Source organism: Mustela putorius, unplaced genomic scaffold (assembly GCF_011764305.1).
Source record: "Mustela putorius furo isolate JIRA1106 unplaced genomic scaffold, ASM1176430v1.1 tig00003834_pilon_pilon_pilon, whole genome shotgun sequence".
Taxonomy (NCBI): Eukaryota; Metazoa; Chordata; class Mammalia; order Carnivora; family Mustelidae; genus Mustela; species Mustela putorius.
Genome location: NW_025421987.1, coordinates 70329904 through 70342566, shown reverse-complemented (window position 1 = coordinate 70342566; position 12663 = coordinate 70329904). Strand labels below are relative to the sequence as shown.

Here is a 12663-nt window from a genome sequence, read left to right as displayed (position 1 = left end):
AGTCAAAAAAGGGAAAATGGTATTTTTCTGACTTTGCTCCTAGTTCTTGAAGGAAGGGAGTGTTTTGAATGCCTGTATGACAACCACAGGTTGTCACAGCCTGCGGCCCCTCCCAATGCTCACACTGCTTAGGATTGCTGACCTCCTATCTAGTCCCTGAATGTCCAAGGGAAATTTACCATAAGGCCTTTGCTCTGCTGTTTCTTTTGCGTAGAACTTTCTTCACTTAGGTACCTACATGACTCCCTCCTTTATGTTAGTTGCGTTTTTCCTCAAATGATTTCTCATGGAGGCTTTGTCAGAGCACCCAGCTTTGCATTCACCCCCAATGGCCTCTACCTCTGTCTCAGTTATATTTTTCTTCATAATGCTTATCACCACTAGACTATCTCTATCTCTATATCTATATAGGTTTTTTTCTTTTTATTTTCTCGCCTGACTGCATCTCTACCCCCACAGCAGGAATTTTTCGTTGCTGAATCCCCAACTGCCAGATCCTGTGTCTTGCATATCATAGGTGTTCAATAAACTCAAGGAATGAATTATGCAAGAGCACATGACAAATTAACCCAAAAGAGGTAATAAATAAGATTTATAAATGGAGACTGGCTGCTTTAAAATATTTGAATCCTCTTTCTGCACCAGTACTTAGATCTTATCATTCCCCTCACTTCACTACTTACTGAAATGTGACTTCTAGAGATTTGATGCACAATAGAAATAAAATAGGTAACCTGCTTTATATTATGGGGCCACAAACAGCACTGACTGAAAATAGAACTATAAAGAGCAATTAAATCAAATGTCTTCATTCCTTGGTAGCCAGTGACATCCGCTGCTGTAATTTTTGATTTCCCTTCTCGCTTGGACCTAGGACTTGGAATGCATATAAAGATACTAAAATGCCTACTGTTGTTGGAATACAAGAAGGCAATTAGGGGATATGGATACAGCCTCACGTCTCTTAGAATTGTCTCATTGTCTGTGACAGCTTCCAATGAGAGAGACAAAAAGACCCATATATTCCTAAATGGTTATTAACTCGGGAACATAAGGCGGAGAAGAACGGTTTGCTCCCAAGGCCCACTCGCACTGGAATAATTAGGGTAGTGCAGACTGCCGGGGCCCTGTCCTCTTCCGCTGAGGTCTCACCTGATAAGAAGCAGCTAGGAAAGAACTGAAAACTTGGAGAGATTTGGTCTCATCAAAATCTGGCATATAAACCTGAAGCCAATACTTATTCCTGGGCTCTATTCCTGAGAAAAATCACAGCTTGCTAAAAATAGAGTCCCCACCGTCCTGTAGTGAAACCTCTTCCCTCACCTGCCAAGTGATGTTAAATGCACTCCTCTCTCACCAAACTTTGAAAGTCTTTTCACCTGCCTTGCTATTCTTGTATTCGGATGTTGTCATAGTGACAGAAGTCTTATTCATACTGGTGGTATGTTTGTGACATGGTCAGTCCTCGTTTTTCAGCATATTGTTTTCCCTAAGACTGCACCTTAAGGCAGATTGCCATAAAATGAAATCCGACTGGCTCTACCCTGTTGTCATTATTGATTCAGATTTCATGAGAAATTGTGAAATGAGCAGAGAAAGGTGCTAAAAACAGATGAATAGCATGTTGGGGCTCAGCCAGGTGATCAAAGGAGGGAGAGTTTTGCTGCAAAACAGCAAAATGTGAAAGTTACTAATTCTTGATTGAATGTCTACAGCAGATTAAAGTGGGGCAATCAATGATTAGATTTTTTGTAATGTGAGTGATGCCAGCCTCAGACAAGTAAACAAGTCTTTTCCTTGAACATTGGTCTCATTGCACTTTGCTTTTTTTTTTTAAATCAGGGAATGCCCATCTTTTAGTACTAAAATGCCCAAGTTCTCAATAAATGCTTTTTGAATAGTAACAATAAAACGCTTCACAACCTTTAACCTTTTCTTAAAAAAAAGACATCAAAATTTTCACGCAAGCTTGGAAAATTATGTTTCCACAGTTTTGTTTTTAATGAATACAGTTCAAATTCCTAAGTAATTATGTGGAGAAATTCACAAGTCTGATATAATTTGAAATTTCAGTGCACATTTACAATCTGCTTTCTGAAATTGTAATTGTCTGTATTCACTGTCATGGTTGAAAGAAAGCAAGATATTAAATATTTTTTTAAATTGGTTTGGATATGAAAAGTGGTATCACCCAAAATAGAGAGTGAGATAAATAAAGCTTAAATAGAATAGTAACACTAGTTAACTTTTATAGCTTGTTTATAATATAGCATGTACTGTGCTTTACAAATATTAGCTTATTAAAATCTCCTAAATATGGTTTGAGGTAGTTACTGTGATTCTTTCTGGTTCATAGGGAAGGGAACTGAAGCTTAGAGACATTAAGCGATGAGCCCGAGTTCAGACAATTCACCTTCAAACTCAGGCATCCTGGCTTCAGAATCAGTGCTCTTAACTACGAGGCATGTTGCAGAAATCAAAGCAAATAGAAACACAGTCAGTTACCTGGGGTGATAATTGAAGAGATAGGGCACATTATTTCAAGATTCAGGCCATTTTGTCCTAGAAATTATACTACTGTTGAACAATGGTAATTAAATATTTAAGCTACTTTTGATTTCAGGAGAGAAAATGTGTAACATACGTAGAGTTTAGTATCATTTTAAGAAGTTGTTTGGTTCAGAATTGTAATTTCAGGGGAAAAAAGGCTACGAGAGATCAATTGCTCACTACCAGTTCTTTGCTGAGCATAAATGTGGCAAAATGGTGGCCCTTTTATTTCTCAGTCTCTCCTCTCCTTTTTACCGCCAAACTGCTGTTTCAGGTGAACACCTTTTACTTGGGCTATCACAGCAGCCCCCAGATGGTCTTCCTACGACCTCAATTTGTTCTCTACACCACTGCCAGGAGTACCTTCACTAACCGGTAGAGAAAAAATGCTGTATCATCATCCTCCCCATCAAGAGCAATGATTGCTGTGAACTTGGAGTCATACACTAGGCTGCCCACCCAGTGAAAGCTAAGGTTCCTATCCCAGCAAGAACTTTATACACATGACTCATTTTTCTCTAACATTGCTCTTTTTTTTTACATTTTAATTCCAGTTACTTCACATACAGTAATATTAGTTTCAGGTGTACTATTTAGTGCTTCAGCACTTCCATACAGCGCCTAGTGCTTATCCCAACAAGTGCCCTCCTTAATCCCCATCACCTACTTCCCCCATCCTCCTCACACCTTCCCCTCTGGTACCCATCGGTCTGTTCGCTATAGTTAAGATCTCAAGCATGGATCTTCAGGGATTCCATGATCTGTCACCAGACCAGCTGGCTGCCTCACCTGGCATTCCACAATTTACCTCAGCATCCACACTCTGTCTCCATTACACTTCACCTCGCGCTTCTCATGCTTCGAATACTCTCTACGTTCTCCCCCTCTCAGCACACTCTTAATTATCTGGGATACTATACTGGAATATAGAAGACCTTATGATGTGTCTACCATAGACAGCCCATGATTAAAACCTCGTTATATAAGCTTGGGAACAGTGCTTAGCTGATTAGAATCTCAATTTCATCACTGGTCGAATGAGGATGATAACGTTATTTATTTTGCAGGATTTTTATAAAGATCAAATGAGATAGTGAGTGTAAAGAGCTCGGCATCCAATAAATACATGTTCCTATCTTCAATCGCAGATTGGCCCTCCTCACATTTCATTCCCCATCCCCCAACCCAGTGAGATTTTGGATATTCCTCTCAGTGTCCCTGCTGCAACCAGGGGAGAGACCTCTAAGCTCGTGTTATTATTCGGCTCTTACCTGTTTATTGTCTGTTTCCTTACCTAGACTGAGAGTTCCCAGACTTAAGTAACCTGGGCAACTCATTAAAAAAAATGCTCCTTCTTAGTCCAGTTAAATGAGAGTCTCTGATCTGGTATATGGTCATGGTTTATAAAGTTCCTCAGGTGATTTTAATATTCAAGCCCGGACTGTGGATTCCTTCAGAGCGGGATTCATGAGTCCCTACTGCCGTGACGGAGCTGGGATGGAATGATTGTTCAGTGTGTGCCCCAAATCCAAATGAAGGCATACACACGCAAGATGGCCGGCTCTCCAGGTCTTCGGAATATACATTCGATAATCTTGAACCCATTTAATTATAAAAGTGTGATACCCAAATGAGCATCTTATTGATAAATTTACATTTATACGATGGTAATCAGTACCTATGAAAATAAAGACATGATTTAAGTTTTCTCAAAGTCTAAATGTTTCTTCAGGCAATTTCCAGTCTCCTTATTTGTGGGTTCAGTGTTTTTGTCTGTTGTTTGGTTCAGTGTTTTTGTTTTGCTTTCGTTCTTCTGGGTCCCCAAGTCAAATGGGTGAAGTGATTTTAACTTCCTACAGGGTACCTAAATATCTAGAGCTGAAATTAGCTGTTTACTTGCCACTATAAAATTTCCCACTGTCGGCTATTATGTATAATCGTATCCCTTTTAGCATTTGTTTTGTTGCCTTCCTCTTGGAGTGTATATGCAGATTTATATTTAACCTTCCTGTGTTCTTTGTTTTTAGTGGTCCATCAATAATTGTGTTTAGCTGTAATATATACAGCACCTTGAGAGAGGAGGAAGAAAGGGACTAATGGCATTGAAAGCGATAGCTGTATCAGTTTGTTAAAATTAACTTTTCCCCCATAATGTCTGGTGGTGCTTTCTTTTCAAAATGCTAAATGAAAGGTGAAAGACAGTAAAATGCTTCTTTTCATATAGTAAATGGTATCAGAGCACCAAGAGTAATGAAATCAGCTTTCTTACCTAAATGCAGAAATTTTTTAAGTTTATTTTCAGTAGGATTTGCTTTCAGGATGGCCTCTAGACAGTCAGCAGAATGGTGGGGAAGCAAAGTAGATTCCTATCTTTGCTGGTGAAGAGAATCATGACTTCAGTACCTCCATTCTGGCTTAGGAATTAAAATGCTATCAGCTTAGCAAAAATAAAACACATCACAATTGTGTCTCTAACTATTGTGGGGTGGGGGAGGGATTCCCAGGTTAGATATTTTTATTGAAATAAAAATGGTGGATTCTGGGACTGTATTTAATTTCTTTACAAGGTTATTTTCTCTTAGGTAATCAGCTCGGACGCAGGGTCTACTGTTTCCTTCTGGATGATAGACACTGGGCAGAAAACCAAACAGTTTACTGGTTGCCATGGCAATGCAGCAATCAGCACTATGGCCCTTGATGCAAATGAGACGCGGCTTTTGACTGGCAGCACAGATGGGACCATAAAGGTGAGAACGCAGTGATGTTTTTCTATCCAGATATGAGGAGGCTGAAATACTATGTGAGGAGACATAGCTATGGCTATATTTGTTTTCGTCTTTTTGGCCGTGCAAGAGGAAAGATGAGAGGAGAAGACTTAAATAACTCACACCATCTAATAACAAAGCTGTTAGGGGTGAGAAAAAAAAAAAAAAGAAACCTCTGTGGAAAAATGAATAAATGATTTTTCTGAATAAATTATTTAACATAAAAACACAACTTGGCTTACTTATTTCAGAAAGCCTGTTCCAGTGTTCTGGATAGAGGATTACTTTGGGGAATAAGAAGTCCAAGTAATTTTCCTATGCTCCAACTAATATCTCTAGTTTTCTTTTTCTCAGTTTATAAAATGAGGAATCAGGGCAACAAAGAAAACTTTTTGAAATGGCATAGATTCAAATTTGAGGGCAAATGAATATTTAAAATCAACCCATGTTGTAATTTGCACTTTTATGTGAAGGAAAGTGAGACAGTAAAGAAGAATCGTAGGCAGAACAATCATTATCTTAGTTATTACCCTAAACTAACAATATTTAATACTTCCACTTTTCTTGTTTTGTAACCATTAACTAATTTCTTCTGGGAGAAAGGTGCTATTACGCTTTGTGAACATGATCAAATTTTCATGCAAAGCTTAGATACTTGATATGTGAAGTCATGCCTGCCAGTGAATCCTCTCTGCTCCCCTCAGCTCTGAGACTAACGATAATCCTTGATTGGAGATGGCATGTGACACTTGGAGGCAACAGAAGGCAGTTTCCCAGAATAAGCTTTGAATGGTTCTCAAACTTCTGTCATAACTAGAATCAGGGCGTAGTCATGAAGTATGCCTTCCATGGTCGGGCGTATGATGCATGCTGGTATGCTGCATGGGAGGGTAAGGGAAGTTCTCTGGATATGTGGGTAGAACATGATATGAGTTGGAAGCAAGACCTCCGGGGGATTCCAGGCTGGCTACTGTCAATGTGAAAAAGGTGCTATGGTGGGTTGCAGTGAGAATCTCTGGGAATCACCAGAGCGGGGTCTCTGGGAAGGTTAAATGGCAGGAGGTAAGGACTGGGAGCTTGGGTTTAAGTAACCTGGTTTCCAGAACTGGTAAGACATATGCCAGTAATGGGACAATTCCAACCGCAGAGGTCAAGGTGGAATAAAACAAGAAGAACTGGAACTGGAATTTTAGACTGACTTAAGCAAAAGGAGCACATGAGTTTCCCACTTACTGGTTCTGGGGTACAAGACTGAACTGAGAAATGAGACGAGTAGACTAGGTTCCTTTCTACCCCTTTCTTGGAAAGTAACAGGTTCTAGAGTCCAGAGCAGGGCAGATTAGCAGATGGTTGGTGAAAGCTTGCAGATTGTCCCAGCTAAGGGGCTTCGTTGGACCTGGGGACCATCGGATCTTTACAATACCTATTTGTGGGTATTATTTTAGGTGGATTTGGTAAGAGCCGTGTTTAGAGGAAAATGCAGTGATGTAGGTGAAGAGCATGTGTACCCTTCAACATCTCAGCTCAAGACTTGCATCATCAAAGTTAATGTGAATTTAGTAGAATAATCACAGCTTTTGAAGATATATTTGTCTTTATCATAATAGCACAACAGAATTCTGAAATTTGGCAACCTCTCTCTAAGATGCATCAATCAGGGTTGAGCTGTTCATATGCTGTGAAGAGACAAGAATGAATGACATTTTCCAATCTCATTTATAATTTAGGATACCAAACCAGTACGTATGTCATCCAAGATTTAAAAGTATTGCCCTATTTATCACGGTTTTGAAGGATCTGATTTTTAATTACTTAATGTTTTAAATAATTAATCTAATCATACAATAAAATTTGAAATATCAAAGAATTACGCAGTAAGAAGAAAGTTTCTTTCTCACCTCTATTCATGGCTCCTCCCCTGTAGCTACCACTGTTACTTGTTTCTCATACATCCTTCTAGCCAAAGGACAGCATCTGTTTCTTAAAGGCAGCCCAATATTTATGTTGTTCTGAATTTTGCATTTTTCTATTGTAGACACTGAGTCAAATGAATGCATACAATAATAATAATGTTAGCTCACTTTTATCACATGCTGACCAAGAACCAGGTACTGTTTTAAGCACTTTACACATATACACACACACAATGCACACCCTCACCACACCTCCCCCCAACATATGTATCTATATACTTAGTAATATTATTATGTCAATTTTACAAAGGAGGAAACGGAAGCCCAAGGAAATAAAGCAAATTGCTTAAGGTTCCATAGCTGGTTCAGTTTAGGCAGAGCTTAGAATTATAGAAATGACGTATTCTACTTAATGGCTACATTCTGTGCTACTGTATAGATATTCCATATTCTGTCTGTTCAGTCCCAAGTTGATTCAGGTATTGAACTTCAATAAATAATGCTTCAAGAATATAAAAATATTCAAAATATGTCTTTTCACACATGTACGTGCCTCTGCGAGATGATTTTCTTGAAGCTGAAAGTCAAAGGGAGTCTAGTCAAAGCGTATATGCAATTTAATTTTGGTAGTGTCTACTTGCCCTTTGTCGATGATACACCAATGATATTTTATGGCAGTGCTTAGTTTTAGCTGCTGGTGACCTAATGATGTTCTGTTGTAAGTTCACCCACTGGGCCCGGGTCCTTACTACCTGCCGGAGGAAGCAAACTCAAAGTGCTTGTTCCTCTTATAGATGAGGTCTGGCATCCACTATCAACAGGACATTTTCCTGGGAGAAGATGGGAAACCTACCTATAAGGACTGTGTTTCAGGCTCTGTATTAGATGTTTAACCCTCCAAATGTCCCAGAGGAGTAAGTGTCCTGGGTTGTAAGTAAGGAAATTGGAATTTAGAGACATACACTTAGAGAAAGAACCAGGGTTTCAACAGACTCCAAAATATGGCTCTACATGATTTTAGCCTTTCCCTTAAAAATACTTATTTAAAGCTTTCAAATCAGCTATTATTGTTATAATTTTTAAAAATTTTATTTATTTATTTGACAGTGTGAGAGATAGTGAGAGAGAACACAAGCAGGGGGAGTGGGAGAGGGAGAAGCAGGCTTCCCGCTGATCCTAGAGCCCAAGGCAGGCCTTGATCCCAGGACTCTGGGATCATGACCTGAGCCGAAGGCAGACACTTAACTGGCTGAACCACCCAGGTGCCCCTGAATCAGCTATTATTAGACTAAATCGATCAGGTTATAATTAGAATAACAAAAAATAATGAGTAAATTTAAATGGTGAAGGGATTGTCTTAATTATGACATACCTAAGTGAATCAACCCTTGTCCAGAATATAAACACCAAAGTTTAAAATAATCCTATTACACTGTGTTATTTTACTCATGGAAGAAGACATTTTCTGTTCTTGTCTCAAAGGTGACTTAAGTTTTTCTCTTGAAGGTATGGGACTTCAGTGGATACTGTCACCACACACTAAATGTTGGGCGAGAGGGAGCTGTGGATATTTCACAGATCCTGGTTCTTAAGAAGACGATACTGGTCACAGGCTGGGAGAGGTATGGTGTGCTTCATGCAAAACTGTAGGAAGGCTAAAGGAGAATGTTTGTATTTGAATCAGAATCTTTTTTTTTTTTTTTAAACTTTTAAATAAAAAGTTTATTTGAAGTAAAGTGTAGGTTTTGAATCGGGATCTAAAAGAGAAAAGAACATAGAGATCTTGACTGATTCTGAGTCATTAACTTGCTGGTGAGCTCAGTGAGTGAAACTGCTCAGATTAACTGAATGCTTAGTGCCTAAAACATTGTAAGATCGCATAGCTCAAGCAGCTCTGAGAGGTGTTAGGAGGCTTTCTTCTGGCTTTTGGACTCTTTTTCTTTAATCATTCCAGACAGGGTCATAATACCATTTCCAAAAGTTTCCTAGATTTTATAGTCAATAAATTCCTAATGTATAAATTATATTCTTTCAACGATAAAGGGAACTCATTTCTTCCTCTATTGTTACTTATTTTAGATTGCAGCAAAGAGGAAAATAGGCTCCGGAATTCTGTATTAGCTTTTCCTTCATATCCTTGCAGACAGGGGCCTTTCACGGCCTGCTTACTGTTCTCGAGGAGCAATTCTTCCATTTCATTATAAGGAAAATTACTTCTCTTTCTTGTTCTCCTGAGAGAACTAAGGGATCGTAAACAGGACCTTTTCTATGGCATTGTATAAGCACTAGGAAAATGAAACTGTGATATTTGCAAAAAATATATTGTCCATAAATTCAACAGTTCATAAAATATGGCTCTAATAGGTTATATGCCCAACATTATTCACTATGGAATTTTGATCTTCATGATTTGAAGCTAGGATCCAAATCAGATTTTATAACTAGAAAATTAGCAGTATATATTTGGGGACTTTTATTGATCACACGAAAGACTTTCTCTTCTAATGCAAATGTGCATATGCAGACTAGAAAACATAGTGCTACTTACAGCTTGGTTTTCAAGGGTAGTTTGACTGTAAAGAAAGAAAGTATAATCCAGATTATTCTACTTGATATCAAGAACGAATTCAGTAATCCTCATCTTTGAAAGAGAAGGCTTCTTCACATCCTAGGAACACTCATGACCCATTAATGACTTATCTCTCAGTAGACTATAGAGTAAGTATTTCTATCTCGGGCTGTGGTAATAAGTCAGTTTGATTCTCAAATGTTATGGCATGGTAGATGTGAAGTATACAGCGGATCCAGCTGAAATTTTGAACATCACAAAAAAGAATTTCAAGAATTCATCAGTGTAAGTCAAGAGTTTGAAGATACTGTTTTCTTAATTATATTTTTAAGATATCCATAGTTAGAAATTAGCATCAAAGATAAGGATTTTTAAAATTTTTTATTTTTTATTTATTTTTAATTTTTATACAAGTCAGTTTTAAAAGATTAGTGAGTAGAGTCCTTTAAAGGGATTAAAATGATCCCTTGATTTAAAGGGACACCTGGGGTGCCTGGCTGGCACAGAGTGTGTGACTCTTGATCTCTGGGTAGTGAGTTCAAGCCCCCAGTTAGGCATAGAGTGGAAAGAAGGAAGGAAGGGAGGGAGAGAGTGTGGAAGACAGGGAACACCTGATGTTCTGCTCTCTCTGGACGGGTGGTGACTTTCTGTCGTCTTGGAGAGGGAGCTTTGGGAAGACTGAGTGGAGAGAGGGAACGGTTACCACTCCTTCCATCTTTCCCCATATTTTCCATCTCCCACAAGGTTTTCAGGATTTGGATCCCTAGTTGGAAGTGAAAGTTGAAGAAATACATTCTCAATTGTATTATTTCACTTTCATATTGGTAGATTTAAAAAGTTTATTTCTGTGGTGACTGGGTGGTTCAGTCAGTTAAACCTCTGAATTTGGCTCAGGTCATGATCTTAGGGTCCTGGGCTCAAGCCCCGGCACCTGAGAGTCTCTTTGTCCCTCTCCCTTTGCCCCTCCCCCATTCATGCATGCTCTCTTTCTCTTAAAATCTTCAAAAAAATTTTATTTCCTAAGTCGAAGCCCTTATGTGAGGACAGATTTTACTGGAATTCGACAGGGTCCTTTATATTAGGAGGCATTTAACAAAGTAGCAAGAGGACAGACAGGTTGACTGTTCATTTATAATGGGAGAAGGATGGTCCATTAAGCCACTTCCTTGAGAGTTTAGTGATTAGAGAAGAAATAACTGGAAGACTGACAGCTTATTAAGCTTTCTTTAAAACCTAGAGGGAGGTTGTTTAAGTTGTAGCTTTAACTTCAGGCTCTACCTAAATAAAGAGATTGGTTTGATAATTTTGCCCAGGATAAGATAGGTAGTACATTTATTGAGTAAAGTATCTAAATATGCATCTGGCTTATTTTATTTATAATGCTTTGTAACATTAAGCCCTTTACATACATTCTCTAACTTAATCCTTAGCTTCATTTGAAAGGTAGGCAATATTTTGTAGGTATCTCGATCTTTATCGTCAGCTCTTATCTCTCTAAGCTCACTTACCCATTTGCTTTCTGGACACGTCTGCCTGCAATCTCAAATTCAACATTTTTTAAATTGAATTTATTATTTGTTCCCTCTTCAAAACCCACTTTTCCCCTCTTAGCTTCAGAACTTCAGTTAACAGCCAGAGACCTGAATATCTACCTTGGTTCTTCCTTCTCACTCAACATCCCAACCAAGTACTGTTACCTATTTTATATTCCAAATATTTCTCAAACCTGTTCCAATTACTACTACAACTATATCATTCAGGGCCTCATTTCTACCTGGCTGAATGTCACAGACTTCTAATTTGTCCTTTTCTTTAGTAAAGCCCCCATTTTACCTCTTAAATAGATTCTGCACATTTTAGCTATAATAATTTCTTTCTACAATGCATTCTATGTCACTTCCTTGTTTAACACCTTTCAGAGTGTCTATAAAATACTTTGAAACTCCCTCTGGCCCAGACCTACTCTTTGTATCATTTTTATCCATTCCTGGGTATATTCTAGTAATCTCTATACCCAACGTGGAGCTCGGACCCATGACCCCAAGATACAGGGATGCACACTCTTCTGACTGAGCCAGCCATGTGCCAACTGTGGTACTTTTCAAACTCAAATATAGGAACCTGCTGTCAGCCTATTTCCATGTAAGCCTTATCCCTTGCCTTTATTCTCTACCCTTCTCTAGAAATTCTTCTCCAAACGTTGTTCATGTAGCTAACATTTATTCTTGCTTCAGGTCTTGTTCATTAATCTTCTCCATCAGGACATCTCTCTTTACTCCCGAGGTGGAAATATGCCCTCATTTGTCTTTGTGCTGTATACCTCCCTGTACTTTGTTTAATGTAGAATTAGATTATAGCATTTAGTGTGTGTGTGTGTGTGTGTGTGCGTGCGCGTGTGTGTCTAAGTGTGTGTTTACGTGTGTGTTAGAGTGTCTGGTTCTTAGTGGATGCTCAATGATATTTGTTGAATGATTTAATTAATGTTTATTAAATAACGGGAAATCTGAGAATTAGAGAAGTTAATTACTCAAGGTCACAGTCTGAATAAGGAACAAGCAGGAGAGTTATTCAAATCTATTCTGCCTCACAATACACTGGGAATCTAAGTATTACCAGTCTTCTTTCACAAGGGAGAATATGTGGTTTGAGAAAATGTGTAGTCTAACCAACATTACAAAGCTAGTAGGCAGCCAAATTGGAATTCCTGTACCAGAGTCCATGCCCTTTCCACCATTCCTGAGTTACAAATGGAGTCACTGAGTCATTGGAGAGCAGCTATATTCTCTTGAACAAGTAATCTGATTGAATAGATTGGTTATGTCAATCAAATCTAGGGAATCAGTTTTGTATGTTTGAACATATAAAA

The 12663-nt window shown here is 38.5% G+C and overlaps 1 protein-coding gene across 4 annotated transcripts in view; it reads left to right on the top strand.

The window, feature by feature from the left end:
* Positions 1-12663, top strand: part of WDR49 (WD repeat domain 49) — a 134571-nt gene that overhangs the window by 68819 nt on the left and 53089 nt on the right. For all 4 annotated transcript variants that reach the window (XM_045088605.1, XM_045088604.1, XM_013058288.2 and 1 more), the window contains 2 exons: positions 5133-5297; positions 8735-8850. In XM_045088605.1, the coding sequence (XP_044944540.1) occupies positions 5133-5297; positions 8735-8850 (281 nt within the window). The remainder of the gene's footprint in view (positions 1-5132; positions 5298-8734; positions 8851-12663) is intronic.